General features: G+C 52.4%; 9 protein-coding genes across 9 annotated transcripts in view; 2 read left to right on the forward strand and 7 right to left on the reverse strand.

Moving 5' to 3' along the window:
* UREG_05473 (uncharacterized protein) overlaps positions 1-766 on the reverse strand; it is a gene marked incomplete at both ends in the record, with an annotated part of 990 nt that extends 224 nt beyond the window's left edge. The window contains one exon of the mRNA XM_002584738.1: positions 220-766. Coding sequence (XP_002584784.1) covers positions 220-766 — 547 coding nt within the window. The remainder of the gene's footprint in view (positions 1-219) is intronic.
* Positions 767-1,322: 556 nt separating this feature from the next.
* UREG_05474 (uncharacterized protein) lies at positions 1,323-2,171 on the reverse strand (the record flags this gene model as incomplete). Its single annotated transcript, XM_002584739.1, has 2 exons — positions 1,323-1,931; positions 1,989-2,171. 2 exons carry the CDS (start codon positions 2,169-2,171, stop codon positions 1,323-1,325), a joined length of 792 nt encoding a protein of 263 aa, XP_002584785.1.
* Positions 2,172-2,992: 821 nt separating this feature from the next.
* Positions 2,993-4,477, reverse strand: UREG_05475 (uncharacterized protein; the record flags this gene model as incomplete). The annotated part of the gene is made up of 1 exon (XM_002584740.1): positions 2,993-4,477. One exon carries the CDS (start codon positions 4,475-4,477, stop codon positions 2,993-2,995), a length of 1,485 nt encoding a protein of 494 aa, XP_002584786.1.
* A 533-nt stretch (positions 4,478-5,010) lies between these two features.
* On the reverse strand, positions 5,011-5,904 carry UREG_05476 (uncharacterized protein; the record flags this gene model as incomplete). Its single annotated transcript, XM_002584741.1, has 1 exon — positions 5,011-5,904. One exon carries the CDS (start codon positions 5,902-5,904, stop codon positions 5,011-5,013), a length of 894 nt encoding a protein of 297 aa, XP_002584787.1.
* A 745-nt stretch (positions 5,905-6,649) lies between these two features.
* UREG_05477 (uncharacterized protein) lies at positions 6,650-7,607 on the forward strand (the record flags this gene model as incomplete). The annotated part of the gene is made up of 2 exons (XM_002584742.1): positions 6,650-6,895; positions 7,134-7,607. The coding sequence occupies 2 exons, from the start codon at positions 6,650-6,652 to the stop codon at positions 7,605-7,607; spliced, it is 720 nt and encodes a 239-aa protein (XP_002584788.1).
* A 459-nt stretch (positions 7,608-8,066) lies between these two features.
* On the reverse strand, positions 8,067-9,029 carry UREG_05478 (uncharacterized protein; the record flags this gene model as incomplete). Its single annotated transcript, XM_002584743.1, has 1 exon — positions 8,067-9,029. The coding sequence occupies one exon, from the start codon at positions 9,027-9,029 to the stop codon at positions 8,067-8,069; it is 963 nt and encodes a 320-aa protein (XP_002584789.1).
* Positions 9,030-14,655: 5,626 nt separating this feature from the next.
* Positions 14,656-14,850, reverse strand: UREG_05479 (uncharacterized protein; the record flags this gene model as incomplete). Its single annotated transcript, XM_002584744.1, has 1 exon — positions 14,656-14,850. One exon carries the CDS (start codon positions 14,848-14,850, stop codon positions 14,656-14,658), a length of 195 nt encoding a protein of 64 aa, XP_002584790.1.
* Positions 14,851-15,881: 1,031 nt separating this feature from the next.
* UREG_05480 (uncharacterized protein) lies at positions 15,882-17,782 on the forward strand (the record flags this gene model as incomplete). Its single annotated transcript, XM_002584745.1, has 8 exons — positions 15,882-16,098; positions 16,204-16,270; positions 16,439-16,532; positions 16,585-16,704; positions 16,826-16,877; positions 16,956-17,377; positions 17,433-17,586; positions 17,646-17,782. 8 exons carry the CDS (start codon positions 15,882-15,884, stop codon positions 17,780-17,782), a joined length of 1,263 nt encoding a protein of 420 aa, XP_002584791.1.
* Positions 17,783-18,690: 908 nt separating this feature from the next.
* Positions 18,691-21,391, reverse strand: UREG_05481 (uncharacterized protein; the record flags this gene model as incomplete). Its single annotated transcript, XM_002584746.1, has 4 exons — positions 18,691-19,858; positions 19,912-20,249; positions 20,311-20,798; positions 20,857-21,391. The coding sequence occupies 4 exons, from the start codon at positions 21,389-21,391 to the stop codon at positions 18,691-18,693; spliced, it is 2,529 nt and encodes an 842-aa protein (XP_002584792.1).
* Between the last annotated feature and the right edge of the window lie 200 nt (positions 21,392-21,591).

The raw sequence follows: 21,591 nt of genomic DNA on the forward strand, positions 1-21,591 counted from the left end.
AAGTCGTGGCGCCCCCGACGAGCTGCGTGTTCGGGTCATCGCTCTCATTCGTAGAATCATTGAAATAGAACTGCACGGTGTACTTTGTCTCTTGGTTTCCTGTGATATATCTCCCATCGCAGTGGGCTGTTTTGATTTCTCCATCAGCTCTTTTTCACGTTTCCCCCTTTGACTTTTTTTTTTTTCCCTTTCTTGCTCGTTGTTGTTTCCGGCACATACCTTTGAAGAATTGCCCCCTGGTATACCGCAGAAACCGCAGCCGTTCGTTCAGCTTCACAATCTTCCACCGCCGGCCCCGCTCCACGCCCAACCGGCCCAGGACCCCTCGACACCGCTCTCCAGCAATGACACTCAACCGCTCCCTCATCCCCTCCGCCTCGAAGCATCGCTCCAGCAGCCGGCGCGCAACCTCGTCATTATCCCAGATGATCCGGTGCGAGTTGCGGTACTCCGTGACCAGCGCCTCGAGGCCCACTCCATAACTGACTAGGGCAGGCGTCCACGGATCGCCGGTTTCTGGGTCTGGTTCCTTGACGCTCTGCTCTGCGAGCGACAGCAGCTGGGCGCATTCTGACGGGCTGAGGACGTTGTCGAGAACGACGGCGTAGTAGTCTTTGTATTGGGGCAATGAGGCGGCGGCGAAATCGATCGGGGTCACGATTATTGGTTTGGCGTCGGGCGGCGTGGTGGTGAGGAATGAGTCGGGAATGGTTACATGTTTGGGAGTGTAGCTTGTCTTTCGGATGCTTTCGTCGGTTGTAGCCATTGCTTTCTTGAATTGTTTCCAAACAGTTGGACCGGTGGGAAGAAAGGAAAACCGAGCGGTGATTAATAGCTCTCTATGTTATTGAGGGCACGGCTGCTCACAGCCTCAAGAGACTAGGCTGTGCCAGGCGTTAGTTAGGCTTCCACTTAATTATGGAGTTAGCCTGGCTACATGGAATGCTACATTGTTACAGCCTACTCAGGTGGGGACAAAACATCAACAGAGGGTGTTGATATCATTCTCGCTATTCCAAAGCGATTCATCCTTGCCAGGTCAAGGCTCCCTTTTAGCAACAAACTCGGCCAGTCAAAAGGGTTGGATAGTCAAAACCGAAAACAATGCTGAGATCTGGAGCTCGTCACCTGCGAATTCCAAGCTAGGTGTATGTGTAGACCTTCGATTGTAGGAGTGGATGGCATTCGTAAAGCCAGGGCATACGACAACCTTTAGTTTAGGGCTTCTTTACTCATCAAACCTATAGTTAATCCTTTCCCACTCTATGGTCGGCCGGCCCATTGCTTCTTCTTCACTCTGGGCTTTAGTGAAAATCATCCCTCTATGGCGTTTTAACTGTTTTGCAGTGAGATGTAAGGAAGAACAAACGAGGGAAGGGAAAGCTTACATTCTGAAGCCTGAAAAAGAATAATTCGAGGATAGATTTCTCATCTTCTTTGTATTCGTCGAAAGTTTCTCTTTTGCGAACAATAGCGCGATTAGTAGGCCACAAACAGGCAGAGCTGAAATCAACGAGGAAGGCCCGGCCATCCTCAGATACCATGACATTCCGGGGAAACAAGTCCCCATGAATAATATCCAGGGAATGCAGATATCCCAATTGCTCTCGCAGGCTTTGAGTCCCAGCAGGCGTGATGTAGGCCTTCTCGAGTGTACACCCGTGGACGTATTCCAACAGTAGTCCACAAATGGGACTGTCATCTGTGTCTGACCTCCGACGCCAGTTTAGGGTCTTTCGTAAGGCTATTTGTAGCCCGTCTTCTTGGTCTCGATCGATGGTCAGCCATCCGTGGCAGTAGGGTCCGACCACTCCAGTCAGATTGTTCTCGATTAGACTGTCGTACACACGGCATTCGATGATAAAAGGATCCATTTCTAATGCATTTATCACGAATCGTGAAGGCGACCAGTGTGGTTGTGTAAGCGTATACTGACACGAGGCAATGTCAGCGCCATTGGGAGAGGATTCAAAGCCATGTCGACATACCAGCTTCAGGGCAAAGATATTGCCATCGAATCGGACCTTGACAATATAGCTATGGCCAGCTGCAGCTAGAAGCTCCAGAAATTCAAGCTTGGGGGAAATATGGCCGATGTCCGGGAGAAACGGACACATGCGCTCTTGATAAGCCAGCCAGATCTTCCAGCAGGTGTCATATGCAGGGTCCATTTGAAACGAGGAGCCAGTCGCGGCCCTCTAGAAATAACATGGGGAGAGAGCGTGTCCAAAATGAACAGACAGCGGCAGAGCTCGACTCGTTGCTGCTCGCCGCCAGTACGGAGTATCCGAGTAGTTAGTTAACAAGCACAGAGCAGCTGGTGGATGACTCAGCAGAGTTGATCTATCACATCGGGTTCTCATTCAGACGGCCACCCCCGCTCTCATCTCCAGAGAGAAAGGCAGAGCGCAGATGGCTGTTGGAGCTTGAGAATCCTGGTGAAGAGGCCTAAGCGCCGCAGAAATGCCAGCATGGTCCCCTGCACCGGCGCCCATTGGCGGTCCGTCATGCCAGTTGGGCATCACTGTATACAGACGCTGGAAACCCAGACGTGAATGAATCAGCGGTTGAAATAGCTATCATCCCGTGGGGAGAAGACAGGCCAAACTGGCTGACTATCAACCTTACACTTTTCTGGTTGCATATCCTAGCAGCCTTTGATATTGATATACGGCCGTCATATCCTCCCCTGGGGCGGGAATTGGCCGAGCGCTATGGTGTGTCCTTATCAACCCTTTCTTTTTCCACTGGACTAATGGTCGATTCGGTAGGCCTTCGCCCGCGATCGTAGCTAGGACTACTCCGTACATGGAGGGGATTTAGAGCGTTAATATGGCTTGGTTTCAGTTTGGAGGTACCAATGCAGTTTTAGGATATGTCTAGGCGTGTTCATGGGGGAGCTTATGGATGAATTTTATAATTACATTAAGGGTTATTTTGAACGTTCTGGTCGGGCCTAGATGCAGCCATGTGTCATTCTTGATAAAAGACCTCAAACGCTGTCTACGCGACAAAAGCAAGATGACTTGACGGGGACATCTGCGGCCGCAGCTGCTTTCTCCAACTGTTCCCGAACAACCCGCGCTTCAGCCTGGCGCCCAAGCTTCACCAGGCATTCATGGTAGCCGTGCAAAGCCCACACGTTCTTCGGGTGTTGACGAGCCCGTGGCAGCGTCTGGTCAATTCCAAGATCGGCGCGATACACATCCGCAGCCTCCTCGACACAGCCCTGCTCAAGCAGTAATGCACCATAGGCATGTCGCGTGGGCTGCATCCAGCCCCAGGGCTCGTCATAAGGGAGCGTATCGTCGAGAGCAATCGACCGCCGCAGGTGGCCAAAGGCAATATCGATCCGGCCGCGGCGATACTCAAGTTCGCCGTCAAGCATTGCGTCGGCGATGGCGAGGATGTCGGTGCATTTATTGTTGAATAGGGTGCGGGACGCGGGGACGTTGGGAAGCGATTGGCAGAAGAGCGTTCGTTGTGCTTCTGCCTCGTCGACTCTGCCCGTCGCGGCGAGCGCGACGCCTCTGGCGTAGTAGGTCATTGCGGTGGTTACGCAGTAGAGCGCCTTGTCGTGTGGGACGGGGAGGCTGAGGATCTCCTGCCAGCGTCCGAAGCGGATGAGGACGTGCAGTCGTACGGTGAGGAAACTCTCCAGCCAGTCGGCCATTGGGGGGGACTCGACGCGGAGCAGCTCCTCCGGCAAGGATGATTGGAGTTGCGCCGCTGTGTCCAGGGCAATCTTCGACTGCCCGGCGAACATGGCGGAGTAGATGAGGAAATGATAGTCGTGAGACCTGTATAGTGAGTAAAAATTCAGCGGGCCCGCGCGTGCCAGGAATTTCTCATCCGCGCGGACTGCATCCGAATTGGAGGCGATGGAGCGCCCGTAGTTACCACAGAGGATATCAAGATGGGTCGGCATATGGTGCAGATGGCCGGCGTCCGGGACCAGCCCACGCAGCCGATCGGCGACGGGCAAGGCCGTCTCGGGGGTATTTGACATCTCCATCAGATGGATATATAGATGTAACAAGCCCGGATGGGCCAACCCGCCCTCTTGCGCCAATGCACGTTCAAGCACGGCCTTCACTTCCATGGTCCGCGCACCCGGGGCGGGCTCGCCAGTAGCCAGATCCCACAGCTGCCACGGAGTCAGATTCATCAGCGCGTCTGCGTAGAGGGTCGCAACGTCCAGGTCGTCCGGAAAGTCGTGGTACACCGTTCCCATCGCGGCGGCATATTCCCGGTTCCAGATGGAGCAATCGTCCGCAGGGTGGTTTTGCTGGTAGCGGAGCTGAAGTGCCGCGATGAGTGACTGCTCCACGGGTGAAGCCGTGGAAGCGTTTGCCCGTGCCTGGGTGACTGCATCGTGCGTGCGGGTCACGGTGGCGGCGAGCTCACGGCCCTCGAAGAACTGCCAGGGCTTGTTGTAGTTTGGGCCGAGAGAGTACGCAAGGCCCCAAAAGGCCATTGCGCAGCCAGGGTCCGTTGCGATGGCATGCTCGAAGCACCTGGCTGCCTCTTCGTGATTGAAGGCATAGCACCAGACGAGGCCGCGGTTGAACCAGGTTTGGGTATCTGTGCTGGCCGTGGTCACCGCGCGGTGGAACGAGCCGAGGTCGTAGTAGTCAGTGGCTGGTGGGTTTGATCCTATCATTTTCAAAGGAAAAGCATTGGAATGGGCTACGAGTTGCTGTTGAGATGAGCCAAGTTGCTTCAAATAGTTATAGAAGTATATAGTTCTATGTTCGACGGCGGATATCGTCCAAAAGATTAGCCGGCTAACTATCCAGGAGGGGGCAACGGGGCCACTCGGCGGCCGAATGGAAGAACAAGTCAAGATACTTCAATTTGGCTGCAGATTTCTAGCAGCACTGAGGAGCTTTCGATCATGTCTCGTACATTTCACGTTCAGGAGAATCACTCCAGACCGGAGTGCCCAGATGAAAGCAGATAGACACGCTCAGATTCGGGAATACGGAGCCATGCGAATAAGATCAGAGTCTACAGCTCCAGGTCCCGGTGCACAAACTTCAGCATGGCAGCCTCCAGCGGCCAAGGGTCTACAACCGCCTCCAGACTCTCCGGCCAGTCGTCCGTCCACTGTAGAAGCGCAAAGGCCGCTGCGTACTCCCAGTACGAAGGGTACCAGCCGGCCGTCTCCCAGTCGATGATGGCGCGGACGATATAATACTTCATCGTCGACCGCGAGTCGGCCGGTTGTTGCTGTTGCTGAACAATGATATTCTGCGGATGCAGGTCGGAGTGCGTAAACACGCAGTCATGGCCCTTGAGTGCCACGGGCAGATTGCGCGCGAAGAACCTGGACGTCCATCCGGGCTGGTTGGTGTCTGCCCAGTTCAACCGCGATTTCTCTGCGAGCGCCATGCTAAAGTCCGCTTCGTTTGCAAACGGCCCGGTGACGGCTGGGTTTTGATCTCTGGAGTAGAAGTAGCGGTACGGCACCGGCCCTCTGGCGACGCTGCCAAAGAAATCGGGGGCCGGCAGCGATCGCATCTTGTCGAGTATGGCGCGTAGCTGGCCCAGGATGAAGCTCTTCTCGACCGTCGACAGCGACGGCCAGAGCGTGTGCAGGTTTTCTCCGGGAATGTAGTCCATCACGATATACAGCTTTTCGTCCTTCCGGTACATGGCGTACAGACGCGGTGCGGGAATCGACAGGTGGCGCTCGATGTAGAGCAGCACATGGCCTTCGTTCTCCATCACAAAGTTGCCATATTTGACCACATACAGATTCCTGATCACCACAATCCGGCCGTCGTAAGTTGGGTCTCGGATCGTGGGGAGCGCCTCGGTTGCCGTCTCGATCTCTTCCTGGGTCGGCAGCGGGCCGGGCAGCAGGCTTGCGTCTTTGAAGTAGGGCAAGGCAACAGACATTGCAGGAGAGACAGGATTGTGAGGATATCCCGTTTTGTTTGTTGGATCACTGGGGATTGCACTGAAGCAGAGTGTGAAGCTGATGGAAACAATAACCAGCTAGGAAGATGAGGCTCTCCAGATCATGCGGAACCAACTACACTTCCATCTTCATTAACTACACTTCAACAGATGTCTAGAGCTAACCGCCTACTAACAGGATACGGGCTTCTCTGCGGTGCGGTTCCTCTGGCAAATCCACCACTCGGTTGAAGCTGTTGTTTCTGATCAAATCCCCAAAACATCGCAAGACACACCCTGCTGCCAAGGGCGCTTATGACGGAGCATGTACAGTGCCTGTCATCGCAGATGGGAAGACGTCCGTTGGCATTTCGACTATTTGGCAAATTATCAACTACTCTCCAGCGGGCGAAAGCCAGGCATGGCTTTCGTTTTAGCGAGTTATCAGCGCCAGAACACGTCGATATTCCGGACGGCATGTTTGAACAGAGTATTATCATCTGAGATGCGCCGCAAGCTGTGCCGCCCGCTAACAACGAGTACCATCTTCATAGCCAATGAATGAGTTATTGGAAGCTAGGTGCACCCGGATAAAACCGCTCGCATTGAAGCCCCCGACGCCTTTCACCTATCCCCTGGCGGTACGAATATGTAGATGTCCTGGGATCATCCGTCCGGGGAGATCGCCTCCCCCGACAAACAGGGCGCCAAAGACGAACCACCTCTTGGAAAGATTCCTCGGGCGATGTGCCTGCCAATTGGGTTGAGCGTTATTGCACTCGTCCAACTGAGGCTCGCTTCTCTGCCTAACGTGGCACAACCAATGAGTCCTCTGTCCTCCAGCTCTTCGCTGATGGCATTCAAACCCCCGACAATGCTGCCTAGCAAGGATGTGAATGCGCACAGCACTCCCTGGGCCACTGATTCTTTCAACCCACCATTGGGAAGACGAATGGCTCTTCGCGAATTCAGGTTCTGGCAGCAGGCGGTTGTGAGCCCGTGGCCTCAGGAATCCTATAAAGCCAGCCCATCTTCCCCTCGACCTTTTGCCTCAAAATCTAAATCAGCTTCTGTCAATCACACACGCAGCAGCTTCGCAAACGGGGGCGTACTTTATTGCACTTGGAGTTCCCTTTCTCTATCAATAACCCGCAAGACGTGCCTGATTCGATAACCACACAATACCGCATTCTGATAGCCCAAAAAGGAAACCCTAAAACATGGCTCAGCAATACCCTGTTTATCTCGTCAGATTCCACCTCGATCTCCCCGATCCCGATAGACCGACCTTTCTACATCATGTCACGATCTTCGTGGAAACCAGACCTGACCGTAGCGGATTCATCCATCACGTTACCGGAGACGTCACCTCCATGCAAGGCATGTCCTACGAGAGGAAGCCCCGAGACGAACCCGACAAGTCTCGCACATACCACTCCAAAGAATTCTTAGGCGTCACCGACGCCTCAACCTACCCGGGCGCCTTTGACGACGTGCTTAAACAAATCCCCCCGCCCCATCGGCAGAAAGCGTTCAACGCGAGAACTATGAGGACGGAGCCGTTTAAAACCGAGAATCCCTTGACGTTTTATGAGCCTGGGGAGGAGCGACGTCCGTTGTTCAAGTGCACGGAGTGGACGCTGGAGCGGGCGATCCCGGCTCTTCGAGCAGCAGGTGTTATCAAGGACGTGGTAGCTGGTTGAGGATGGTGGTGTGCAAATCTCGATGTTTCTTTTGGATTTGATCCTGTATGTGACACTCATTTTCTGCTGTTGTGTTGCTTTGCTGTTCAAGTGTCAGCCGCTCGTTGTTCAGTTTGGTTTTGTGTCCAAATTTGGGGTTGATGTGCCTTGTCGTTATTTGCTGCGACAGGGGCATTCAGATATGTCATGAAGTTAATTCTAAGAAATCCTGTGCCTCATAGGTCAAGCCTATAACGCCCATGAACAGCCATCGGTAGCAGGGAGTAATCACCAAATAAAATCGGGAGGCCAGTTGAAACAAGTAAAGATTACCAATTCAATTGCAACCAAACCTAAATACACTCTGTCTCATTATGGGTATATGGTATCCATCCAGCGTACCAAGGCACAATCATGTCCAGTGGGCCGTAAGCTTCGTTAAGACATAAACCAAATGGCAGAGAGGGGGGGCATATCCCTTCAAACAAAGAGATTCAAAGGAATGCTCATGGCAACAGCATAGTTGGGCATATCGACCACTTCAACCATCTTCAGATTACCAGCCACGCTGGCCAGCATATATGCTTCGTCGCGCGTCAAGTCTTTTGTGGAGACCAGCCATTCAATCAAATTTCGCGCAGCCTTTCTCGAGGCTTCGCGAAGATCCGAATCGATCCCCATCGCTGCGTATTCCCCTTTGTCCTCGTCCACGTCCTCCTGGCTCAGAAGCTCTCTTAGCGGCGGGGTTTGATACTGTGGGGCCGTGACCCAGGGCTGATTCTTGCACACGGTAAAGCGCAGCGTGGCCGTCAGTGTCGTCTCGATAGCAGTCCCGCAAATCTCTCCATCGCCCTGCGCCGTATGGCCATCGCCACAGCTAAACAAGGCTCCCGGAGTCCGCACGGGGAGATATAGCGTCGATCCAACAGTCAAGTACCGACAGTCAAGATTTCCACCAGTCTCCAGCGGCGGAATCGTCGAGAACTCCCCCTCTTCCCCCGGCGCCACGCCCATGATTCCTAGAAAGGGTCGTTTGCGGATATGTATTCCGTCTTTAAACTTCACGTAGGGCAGGCTGGGATCAATATCCCAGATCTTGAGAACCGGATCGGGAAACTCGTCTGCCAAAAACCCAAAGTCAGGCATGATCGCCGTCCAACCCCAGTCCGCGAGCTCGAGGCTGAGTATTTCCACTTTCAGTACATCTCCCGGCGCCGCGTCGTTGATGTACACGGGTCCATAGGCCGGGTCGGCTAGGTTGACGTCGAAGGTATCAAGCGCGTCAACGGAGGAGGACTTGGTGATTTGTCCGTTGCTGCCATCGAGAGCGTCGAAAGTGAGTGTTTCGCCAGAGTTGATAGTCAACACCGGGGCATTGGCTTTGGACCACTTCAGATGCTGCTGGTGGCGGTGGATGGTGCGATGACAGAGTCCATGCCCCATGATGATTAGACGTATATATTGACCGAAGCTGGGCTCGAATCTGGATAATGTGGTATTGTTATCGATGAGAGGAGCTGGCAGCGTCGGCCATTCAAGGCGTATCCAAGGAATACAGTCAATCGACAAGAAGAAAGCCCTTTAAGAAAATCTCACCGATTCCTTGTCATCCGTTCGCAGTGACAAGGAGAAAAAGGGGCAGAAAGGCGAGAGAGAAAGAGGGAGAAGAAGAAGACAAGATGGCAAGATTTAAAAAAACGGGCACCGGCTCCATCGGAGCAGCGCCCATCCCAGCGTAGACCCGTCCGTGAAACGGTCTGGCGAGCAGAGAAGTAAAAAAAGAAACCCGCCAGCAGCCAAAGAAAGAGAGGATGCGATGGTGAAAGGATGGGGCCTGCTGGTGCGCCCAAACAGGAAGGTCGCTAGCCCGTCACACAGCGCGCCGCGCGAGTGTTTCTGCGGGTTGCTTGCGCGCAGCAGCTGGAATCAATGGCGGACTGGGCCCAATGGCAGCGGCTGGATCAACGCTCCGGTCGACGAGTTTTGATCGAGAGAGCCGCGAGCGAGAGAGAGAAGAGAGAGAGAGAGAGAGAGAGAATGTGTGGCAACGAGTGGAACCTCGCTAGGGATCAAAACCGCCAAATTCACACAAGACTACGCTAACCAGGTTCCCCACGACAGCGAGAGCACCGCAAGAGCCGAAGCAATTATTGGAAATGGAACAGTTGCGTCTACAAAAGATCTCCCTCTATAATATGCTGATCTGCTGGAACAGCACTCCGTCACAGCGTCAGAGCGGCCCAGCGGTCACACTTCCCGTGGCCACTGCGAAAATCCTCGTCGCGCCCATGGTTTTGATAGGAGGCCCCGGGTGCATGTGGAGGGCGGCCTCCCTCCGCCATTGTTATCGAGCTGCCTATTGGAGTCATAGCTTCTTCCGCATATTGTCCAATAGCTAACCAAACCCGCACAATTCGTCCCCGGTTGAGGTTCCTTTGCTGCTGAAACGCCCTCGACTATACCGTTCGCATACGTCCTATTGCAGACACGAGCTGCATGACCGTGACATTCAGCGATAAGAATAGGAGCGCATCCTCGGTCAAAGTCAACACAAGAGCTTGAGCTCCCTCGCACCGGGTTTGTGCATGGCATGCACATCCGCGGCCGCTCGGGCCTTGCGCGTCAGTCTGCAGTCTGGCCTCGCCGACGTCATGAATAATATCTATCATAAGATGATTGGATAATCCCCGTCCTGCAAACCCGAGGGCAACAGATGAAAATCCAGTATAAATGCAGCCGTAGGTTTTATTTGTGGGTTGGCGCACCGCACCTCTCCCTTGCATACAAAATAAGGCCCTTTCATTGAAAGCCCATATTGCTCGGTGCTCAGTGGGAATACCGACCCGTATTGATCCAGGCCGATTTATTGGACTCCCTCGGATAATCAAGCAAGTCGTAGGGACTCGACCCGAAATTCACCTCTTATTGAATCTAGATCGTCAATTTCATCTCGCCCTTAGAAGTCTCTTAGAGTCGATCGTTATGCTTGCATCTCTGCTCCTACGTAAAAGGCCGTGAAAATTAGTAGGTATCTGATAAAATTTGGCTTTGCGGACATATGAATCCCCGTCTCCTCAGGGTCGTAAGCAACCCATAAGATCCCTCACAAACCATATCCCTATACGTTGACCTAGCGCCAGTAGAGATCAAACGCACTACATAATAACACGTCGTCAGCAACGAACCCCGCCTAGGACGACGCCATCTTATACTCAACGATGGAACCATGATAAACAGATTCGTGACATGCGCATCACGTGAAAACCAAGGCACTCTGCTGAATATCTTCACAAACATCGGAAATGCGCGACGATTGGGAGAAGCGGATATATGCCCTTCCATGAAAAGTGGATCATAATCCGGCCTATTTTTCAGCGGTGTCAAAAAAGATTTTGCGTCCCCAGTACGTCAACCGGAAACCGACGAGTACTACGTAGGGTACTCAATCAGGATGCGTTTTCTTCTCGCTCGCGTTGGTCTCCGAATCGCCATACCGGTAAAAGGCCCGTAGTATCCCAAAAAAAACTTGTAGTGCAAGTGTGTTGGAGATTTGCGACGCGATAGTTGAGTACAACATAAGAACACTCCGTACAGGACGCCACACCTCTAAACCTTGGCTGATCCCAGACGCTCACTTGGGACTAAAGGCAAGCATATGGAAGTCGAGTCGAGGTGCTCAACACGCGAGCGGACACCAGAGTGTGGAGTGCAACTCTTCAGGATGATCTTGTCGACAGTCTATTCAGGCAGCTTCGGAAAGGAGATAACGGAAAATGTCAATTCCTTTGTTCAGCTCTGCAGATGGATTGTTGATCGGACTGAAGGAACGCGAAGACCGCATTTTTTAGGCCAAACGAAAAAGCGTTCTGTGCACCAAACCAAAGTATAAGCCAAGGTCGTAGAATCTATGAAAATTGAGAACCACCACATATCAAGCGCCTGTTCCGTAGAGCTATGTTGGTCGGTTGGCGGACGTTTGCACGCTTCCTCGTCAAGCATCGAAATGAAGGGACTCAGACCCAGGCCAAACCAGTATAAAATGCAACACCAGGAGGAAAGACACGCCGGAAGATGGGAGAAATCGCTGAATTATGAACGGCCAAGGAGACTAGGGATTGCTTCGACAACTGACAATCCTCACACCCAGGGGGCCCCGCGACGGAAAGAAACCCGATGTGCCTTTTGCCAATAGGAACGGCCAAAGGGGGATTCAACTGAAATACTAGCGCATGTAGGCTGACAAATAGGGAAATTTGGCAGGGAATGAAGGAGTCCGGTTCTTGAAAAGGAGGGTGCAGAGGTGAGCACGGACATACACGGCCGAACCTGTAATCTCTCGGGGATCTCACTCATGAAGGAGTCTCCTTGCCTACCAAGGCCTAGTTCAGGCCCAGTCACCAGGAAACTTGGATTGCTACCCCATTTGCCCCCCAGGGATTTCCATGAGATATTGAAAACCCTGTCAGTCCTAAACGAAAGCGTCACGGCCGTGGAGAAGGCTGGTGCGTGCAAATACAAACTGGTCGTGAACGAAAGTACTATGATAAAGCCCAGTTTGCCAGGCGCGGGAACGGAATGTGAATCGATGAAGTCTAGACTTGTACCAGCATCACCAAAGGATCAGCAGTAGCCCTGTCATAGGTTTGATAGGAAGTGAACCCGCTGGAGGAGGAGTACAAGCCTGTCATATTCTGCGTAGTCGGAGGAAAACAGAAGAAATACCATGTCATGGGAGCGAAACGTCTTTACTTTTCGTTAAACCGGGTGAAGCAAAATGGGCAATAAACTTCGAAAGCCTCTTTTGCCTTCCAAGTCCACACGTGTGCTAGGAGCTGTCTGGTTACCAGATATGTTGAGCTTTGTCCGTATTCTGTGAGCTCAAAGAAGAGCCTCGTCAAGGAGACTATTCGAGTTGCTGCTTCTCAATCGCCATCAGCTTTCGTTAGTGAGGTGCGGAAACGTGCTGCCATTCAGTAGAGTTTGTGCAACGGCGTACTAGTCGCAGTCAGCTTTCCAGCGTTACACAGGTGGCTCTATCGAGTATGACCGCCGAATTGAATCGCCATTGAACGGGTGGGGTTGGAGAATTGAGATAGCAAGTATCAGATTCCGCATGGGGAGGAGCCGAATCTCCGAGATCTTCAAAAGCGTTTGAAGAGAACAGAGATAGGCAACGACAGCAGCACCATGTCGAACCGATACGCGGCTTGTGCGCAGCATCTAACCTTGGATCGCTCGAATCCCAATCCAGTTTGAAACAATCATGATCTAAACGAGGAAGAAAAAGGCTTTTTTACGGACTTATGTAGCATGTTAACCCTGAGTTCTTCCTTTTCACAGAACGGCGGTTCTAACTCCATGTGGCCAAGTGCAATCGGGATCCTGTAGAAGTTCCTCCTTTTGATACGGACAACATGGAGAGAAAGAGGAGCTTCTAGACTCGATGGGCGAAGAGCCATGGCTTTCGACTGGGCAAAGAGAACGGAGCCTCGCGCCGAATACGGTCTCGAACCTGGGGGAGGGCACAAGAGCCGGGTGTGGAATCAAGAACGTGCTTGATTTGGTGTCTTGCTCAGAGGACGGATAAGGCCAACGGAACGCAAGACTCGCAGTAGTTCATGCAGGCAAGAATTTAAGTCTATGATGCCAAGAGGCTCAATCCGAGGCCAAAGTCCCTACGCAAGGAGTCGCGCACGATCACTCCCTGATGGGCTCGAAGGGAAATCATGTGGCCGAACACGAAACGGAAAATGGCTCGTTACCGCATTTCGAGGTTGTTGAAGCGTCCGGGAACGCGTGGGATGATTGGTGCTTGGAGAGTGCTCAGCACATGGTCCATGGCCCGGTATCCTAACGACAAGGATGTGCCAGTCGAGTAACGCCTTTCAGTAACCCGTTGTATGTTAGCAGCGGAATACAAGCCCGGAAAACGCAGTAATACAAATTGGGGGAGAAGGCGGTTGGCGTGCAGCGAGCCTCCCATCCAGGCCGTGACAAAAGGGAGCCAGAGCCACGGCAGATTTCCAGGACAGGCCCGTCAGGAACTGCATCTCCCCAGCGGCAGGAGTCAAGCTGCCAGTCCACGCATCTTCGATATCCAGACCGTCCTTGAATCACCAAACAGCATCGCGCAGAGAGCCAACGGCGTATTATTAGGGATGAGGTTGGATGCGTGGTGTGGAACAGAGTTCCCAGTAGCCGCCCAACGCAGGTACGAGACCGGTATGGTATTGTCGTTACGAGTCCGCGCAGACCAACAAGCAACCTCACCACGCTGCAGCTCCTTCGATCCTGGGAAATGAAGCAATGGAGATCCAGGTGTTGAAATTTGCTTGCCGGCACTCTGTAGACTGCAGTGAGAAGATCTCCTGTCAAGTAGCAATTATGTAGCTCTTCTGTGCAGAGCTCTCTCGCCTCACTGCCTCTATTGATACCAGCCGTACCATACCGTACCGCGTGCTGCAGCTCTTTGTCACGCCTGGTCACTCTCAGGTTCACTCTCGTTCTCTCTCCTCCAGCTTCACCTCCATCCATCACCACCTCCAACCTCTGCTTCATCGTGCTGTTCACGCCTGTTGGCAGCGCTGTGCTCTCGTTCTCGTCGCCATCTACCAGCTCCCGCAGTCCATGGACTGACAGACGCACTGCTGCAACCCGGGGCGCGCAACGACAAATTTTCCAGTCGGGTTCTCAGTTCCTCTCAGACCCAACCCCAACCTCCAATCCCTGCACCGTGCTCATAGCAATTATCGCCGTTCCTCCAATTACAGCTGCGCACCACGCCCGTCATCGTCCGCCCGCTCAAGCTCACCCCCAAAGGCACCGCGGCCCTGTGCTGAGCTGGAAAAAAGTTCGCGGCCACGAGTCTTTTGACGCAGCGTTTGGGACAAGAACCCACATCACCTCCAGAGTCCTCCGTTTCACCTCTCATCTGCAACCTAATCACCATGGGTGCGTGTCTGTTCCCTTGCCTCTCTCCGCGTCGTTTTTATTTTTATTTTTTTCTTGACTGCCTCACGGCTGCCCTCTTGCCGTGTGGTGCTGGCTGTGGTTCACTATTTCCGGCCTCTTAAGTGACCTGCGTCCTGTTGTTGCAGCAGCTCTTTGTGCTCTGATGTCTGCTTCTTCTTCGTCTGCTGCCTCCATTCTCTGTTCCTCCAAGCCAGCCGGCCAGTGAGACAGCTCTGCTCTCGCCCGTCTTCCCCTCGCACGCACTGCCTCTTGGATTGCTTTCCTGTCTGTCCCATCCTCTCATATCACCCATTGCTTGCCTAATAAGGACCCCCCTGTCTTGGCCTTCCAGGGCTCTCACTAAGGATTGCTTAATGGGCTGCCTCCATCACACCTCCTGTCACTTCACTCTCCACTCACACCATTTCTTCTAATTTCAAGCCTCTTCCCTCTTCCTCCTTGCTTTTTTTTCCTTCCCTTTTTTTGCTTTTGATTCAATCCGTCTACTATTCTGCTACTTTTCTTTTGATGCCTCCCCTCGTTTCTTTCACTTGAATACTAAAACACACGGCTCACTGATTCTTGGTGGGTGCCTAGGTACAGCCGACGTTTATCGACCCCAACAAGTAAGTCACTCCATCGGTGTCTTCCGTGGCCCCCTCGTTTTCCCTCGCCAAAATCACGCCAGTCGATCAGACAAAGCGCCGTCCAGTGAGTCTGAAACCGATGATACGTTTTGTTCGACCGATCCTAACGGGTCGCGTCGACGCCGTATTGATAAGACTCGATTCAGATATCACTGGCGGTGTGGGCATGGGTGGCACTCCCATCGAACCTCGCGGAAGCTGGCGTGGGTGACCCGTGTGGGAAGTATCTCTACGATCGACCTGCCGTCATGGGACGCCTCAGCTGCTTTTCAGCCAAATATAATCTATATGCGACTCTGATCTTATCCCCGTCAGACACGCTTTGGAGTTTTGACACCATGCCCTTTCCAAGTCCTTTGCCCCGCTTGTTTCTTTAGTTACCTCACGTGCGTTCAAGGACCTTCACCGCCTTATGCCAATTGACCTTGGAAGCCAACATGGGGCCGGGTTTTTGTCGCGCTTTTCTTGCGCTTATCCCATTGGTCCATTTGCAAGTTGTCCATGGGCGAGATCTTTCGACGCTGAACATTTGACTACATAATTTGATGCTCAATACTGATTTTATTAGCGTGAGAGATCTCGTTCTCCACGTCGAAGATCTCGCAGCCCTCGTCGCAGCCGCCGCTCCTATTCTCCGCGTAGTCGGTCCCGCAGCCGCGAAGACTACCGTCGCAACGACCGCCGATCCCGATCACCTATGAGTGGTGCAGCTGGCACTTCCGGTGGTTATCCAGGATCTGGATACGGTGGACGAGGTGGTGGCGCCCCTAACCGTTCTTTCGAAGATCGTGCTTTTGCCAAGGAACAAATGATGCAGGCTGTTCGCGAATCCTCCCAGCAAGACCGCCGTGTCTATGTGGGCAATTTGTCATACGATGTCAAATGGCATCATCTAAAAGATTTTATGAGACAGGGTGAGCTGGAAGCCATGGACGAATTCGTTGCCGATGGGACGCATGTCGTGCCGTAGGTTTGGAGAAACAAGGCTGACTCTGCGACCGTGTCGTTTTGATTTATAGCTGGAGAAGTTCTCTTTGCCGATGTCTTACTACTTCCCAATGGAATGTCGAAGGTGGGCGTCAATGCGTAGTTGTGACTGGTCTCCTGGTTTTCTTTGGTCATTTTGATGGATTGTTGGGTTGACGGGTTGGGGCTCGGTTGTTTGGACTATGTAGGGCTGCGGGTAAGTCTCCTGTCCCCCTAAAACTCGGTAAATATTTACCGGACCCAATTGGGCTAACATTTCTGCTGCAGGATTGTGGAATACGCAACGAGGGAGCAAGCACAAAATGCTGTTTCAACGCTCAGCAACCAGAACCTCATGGGTAGACTTGTCTACGTCCGGGAGGTACGTTTATCATCTAGAATCCCAGGCATGCTCTGATATATGCAAAATATAGGACCGCGAAGCAGAACCCCGATTTACTGGACCCCCTCATCGAGACGCTGCAGGAGCTGGCCGTGGTGGCTTTAGTGGCGGTTACAATTCACTTGGCAGCCGCCAGATTTATGTCTCCAACGTTTGTTGCCCTTGCACCATCTCAACTACTTTCCACCACCTTGTTCACCCCCCCTGCCCGACTGCTATCGAGGGCAGGGTAAAAAGACGAGTAGTGATCAAAGGTTGACTTGAATTTTTAGCTTCCGTTCAACGTTGGCTGGCAGGATCTGAAGGATCTTTTTCGCCAAGCCAGTAAGTGCCAAGTCCCGTTTGCTTACAGCTGCCTACTCCAAGGTCATATGCAGAAAGAATGTTATTAATACAAAGCAGCACAACAAGGTACGGTTGTACGCGCCGATGTGCACCTTGATCCCAATGGACGCCCCAAAGGTTCCGGCATAGTTGCGTTCGAGAGTGTGGAAGATGCCCGTAATGCTATTCAGCAGTTCAATGGCTACGAATGGCATGGTAGAAACTTGGAGGTACGTGAAGATCGTTTTGCGGGCTCTACGCCTGGTGGATTTGGTGGTCGCGGTGGCTTTGGGGGCTTTGCTGGCCGCGGAGGTTTTGGAGGCGGCCGTGGTGGATTCGCTGGCCGTGGAGGCTATGGCGGATTCAGCGGTGGAAGGGGCGGATTTGGAGGTTTTGGAGGCGGCGCTGGTGGTAATGAAGCCACCTCCATTCCTCCCAACCCCTTTACAGATTTTGCAACCTATGGTGGTGAAAGGAGCGCTCTTATCTATGTTCGCAATGTATGTGCCCCACAAACCGGTATGTTGAAGATCAAATGTTCTGACGTTCTTTTAGCTACCGTGGTCTACCTGTAATGAGGACTTGGTCGAGCTCTTCTCCACAATCGGCAAAGTGGAACGCGCAGAGATTCAGTATGAGCAGAATGGAAGATCTCGAGGCACTGGTGTCGTCCAATTCGATACAATCGAGAATGCAGAGACCGCAATTAGTGGGTGGCCCCCTGTTTAAAGATTACTAAAAACGCTTTCATACTCATGTTATATGCAGGCAAATTCTCGGGATACCAATACGGTGGTCGTCCTCTCGGTTTGACGTTTGTCAAGTACTTGAACTCCGCCTCCGGCGATAGTATGGACGTCACTGCAGATCAGCCATCCGGCATTACCCAAGACCAGATCATGTGATTTTTCGACTGCAATTGCATGGCGAAAAGCAGAAACACCGCCGCTATATTTTGGCACCAGGTTTAAAAATGCGATTATCGGTTTCGCGGATTGAATAAGAGCAAAGCGCGGGTTATTTCGATTCATTCATCGGTATTAAGAAATGGACCTGTGCGCCTTTGCTTGCTTCTTTCACTCCAACGGATTTGATGCCTGGGGCGGTCTGTTTCTTTTCTCCGTCATGCATCTTGCGCTCCTGTGCCATTCATGTGCTCTGGCTTGATCCTTACCCCCGCTGCTGGGCCCCGTGATACGCATGCGTGAGCAATTTGTACCATTTGTCTTACTAAAACCTTTTTCATTGAGGCTATGTGGTGATGTATTGCCAAAAAATGGGTTATTGAAATTGTTAGGCCTATTCTATCCTCTTATCAAGAAATAAACTGCTGTAGTACTCTCTCAATATTCATTGATTGAAGCATTCAACCTAGTGCTAGAGTTTGTGGCATCACTCCTTGGCCCATGTCATTCTGGAAGGAAGTATCACAATAGACGAAAATAGTGCCCTCCCCGGACAAGATGAATATGCTAAAAACAAGAGACGCCGAAATAGCAAGTCATGTTGCATACAGAGAGGGAAACAGGATGATACATGAATGCATGCTAAGGGACAAACAACATCCGAAAGGAACAAGCCGGGAAAGAAAAACAAACGAGAAAAGTGGAAAATGAATCATATACAGGGATAAGACAGGTTGAAAAGAGATGGGAATAGACGGAACTAGATGCCTTAAATAGAAATATTAAACAAAAATCAATAATAGCGATAAGAGTCGAGCTGGTAGCGAATGCATGCAGGACTACATTGCCACTCAATGGGAGTGGGAAACTTCAAATGATCGCCTTTTCCTTTTTTTTTTTTTTTTGTTTCAGCTACTAGCCATGGGATACTGCCCGGGAACCTTCAAGTCGCTGACAGTCGAGGTGCGATGCGCCGCGGACAGCATCCGCTGCCTCATTGAAGTTTCCGTGTCGTCAGCCTTGGTGTCCGCGATCGGAGGATCTAGAGCACCTGCGCCATTTGGGAGAGCAGGCGTGTGGCCGGTTGACGTATCGCTTCCAAGCATGCCGAGCGACGTGGCAGTTGTGAGGCTGGGGTTGGTTCTGGTGTCGGTGTTTGTGGGTTGGGTTGAGAGGAGTGAGGCATCTGGCTCGCTGGGACGCGGAGTTGGCTTGTTGGAGATGTCGTCGGGGATGAGGATGGGGGCGCCTGTGGATAGGGCGATGGAGCGGACGCGGGTTCCGTTGCGGTGAGGTTGCGGGCTTGGGGAGTAAATGCGATTGGCGTTGATGTGGTCGTGAGTGGGAGTCTGGGGCGGAGCGGGCCGGTCGGCTGTCATCCATTCGTCGTAGATGCGGGCGGGCCTTTTGGGCTGTGTGGAACGGATGGAGTTGGAGTGAAGCCCGTCGTGTGGTTCTGGTTCGTGAGGGTGCTGATGCCGCTGGGGTTGTCGTCCGGCGAAGTGAATTCCAGGTTCGCGAAAGGACGAATCGGCCACGGGCTCTTCTCGAGAACTCGCCTCGCTTGATGGAGAATTGGGTGCCTCGGATGTTCGATTTAGCTGGACTTCACTTGGGAACCGTCCGCCGGAAGGAGAACGCCAGCGTGGTTCATCCAAGGACGGTCCGCGGGGAGGTAGCATATGTTCGGCGGAATACGGCGTTTGATCTGCTTCATCTTCATCAAGGACTCCGTCGCTGCTGATAGATGACCCTCTATAGCTTATGCCGCTCACGGAGCGCACATGTTTCCGGACGAATGCGTTCCGTGCTTCGCCGGTTTTTTCTGTGAGGTTCTTGATGTCTTCATACCAGGCAAGCATGGTATCATGGGACTCTGCTCGGAATACCCAGGCATGTCCACGATGCATGGAACCGGTTTGCCGTCCTTTAAGCATGAATTTGTGGGAAGACGAATCTGGCTGGGAGTGTGAACCGAGTTTCTGCTCAGGGAGATACAGCGACATGACCGGATTCTGAGATCGAATGCGATCCGCCGACTTGAACTCGTGTAAATGGGTTGGCGACAGGACATACCTACGGCTGTTAATATGAAGCGTCATCATCTTTCAGAAAGAGTGTATCCCTACCAGCCTGGAGTATAGCTTTTGAGATATTTGCTCTTCCGTTCCAACATTCCGGCCCGAACTTCTGCTGCCGCCGGATGGTCACTTCCAGGATACGTGATATTCCGAATATTTCGCAGTGGTACGCCAGAGTCGATTAACTGATCATTATGCGAAACAAAAGCTTTCCATTCAAGGTCTTTGGGCATAGAGATAGGGCCTTCACGTAGCCGTTCAATGGCCTCGTATGCGGAATCGGCGTCGCGCTTTAGGATGCTCGCGTAGGCGCTATATGCTTTTTGTATTTCGCCAACCACGATGGATTCCAGCTCACGGCCAGAGCTTTCTAAGTTCAAATAGGCCTTGTAAAAAGTGTCAGTAGGCAGGTCTAAGACAGGCTTCTGCTGAGGGGGGGTTGCGTACTCGGTGGAGGTAATTCTCTTCTAGCAGCTGCTTTTCGAGCTGCTTATCAACTCCCAACTTGATAATGAACGGATCCCCCTTTCCAGACGTAGCTGCAGGATCAGTGTCAACCAGACCCAAGGCCTCATGTAAATGCCGTACAGCTTTGCGTGTTCCCTCCATCTCCTTGTCGACGGAATTCTTGAAATCTCCTGAAAGGCTCTTGATCTCTTTGATCTTTTGCTGTAAATCATTTCTTAGGCTATTCAGCTGAACGATGATTTCCGTTTCCACGTCTTTAGCCTTGTTGCATTCAATCAATGCTTGCTTATGATATGTCTTCAGTATATTGGTTGCCTCTGCGATTCCGCCGGATTGCAAGAAGGTGGTGGGCATAGAAATGTTGTTCATTGCGTTCGAAGTAGACACAAGGATCTTTGCTCGCGTCTCATATGATCGTTGGACGTCTCTAAAAACGCCGATGAGGTCCTTGAGCACCTTTCGCCATGCTAGATTGAAAATAAGTTAACTTGGCTGTCACGACAGCTTACAAGCTTGAACACATACCTTGGAATCTGTTTGCGAGAATTTCCGTTGGCGTTCCCTTTGTTGGGATCGGAATGTAAAAGGCACTATTCATCTCATCTTCTCCCGCCGAATATTTTTCCTTTTCACCTAATTTCAGACTCCTTACACTGCCGGCGCGACTGCTCCGCTTGCTTCCTCCGCGCCGCAAACTCCCCTTTTTACTCAGCGACGCCTTTTTCTTCAAAGTGCCGGACCGCGACGGAAGCGTCTGTTGTGAAAGCGACACTTGCGATTCGCTTCGCGCCGCATCGCCGGGGATATTGCCATCCAGTATGGAGAAACCGCGGTGGCTGAGATCCTCGTGGAAGCGAGATTGTTGAGGCACGGGGGTTTCGCCGGCGCCAAATCGCACTTGGAAATCGGTAGGTTGAATCGAGTTGGTCGCGGCGAAGGACTCTGGTCGTGAGCCAGACGCAGACCCATGACTCCGGATGGGATGGCTTGATTGCGATATGTTAGGGGCGGACGGGTAGATCTCGTGAGAGGGCGTTCGAGGTCTCGAGACAGTGGTCATGGCGGGCAACTGTTTAGCTGTACCGCAGAGCTACGTGTATCCAAACAGGAGGGTGAAGATGCGATTGCAATCGTCGTGGAACAACGAGCTGGGAGGGTTTGGAGGTGCCTTCACACGGTCGTCATCCAGGCAGAATCGTGACAGGCGGGTTGCGGAAAGGCAGAACGAGGTGGTCGGGGGGGTCTTCGTTGAGGCGGCGG

Source organism: Uncinocarpus reesii, genomic scaffold, assembly GCF_000003515.1.
Source record: "Uncinocarpus reesii 1704 scaffold_3 genomic scaffold, whole genome shotgun sequence".
NCBI classification, from domain to species: Eukaryota; Fungi; Ascomycota; class Eurotiomycetes; order Onygenales; family Onygenaceae; genus Uncinocarpus; species Uncinocarpus reesii.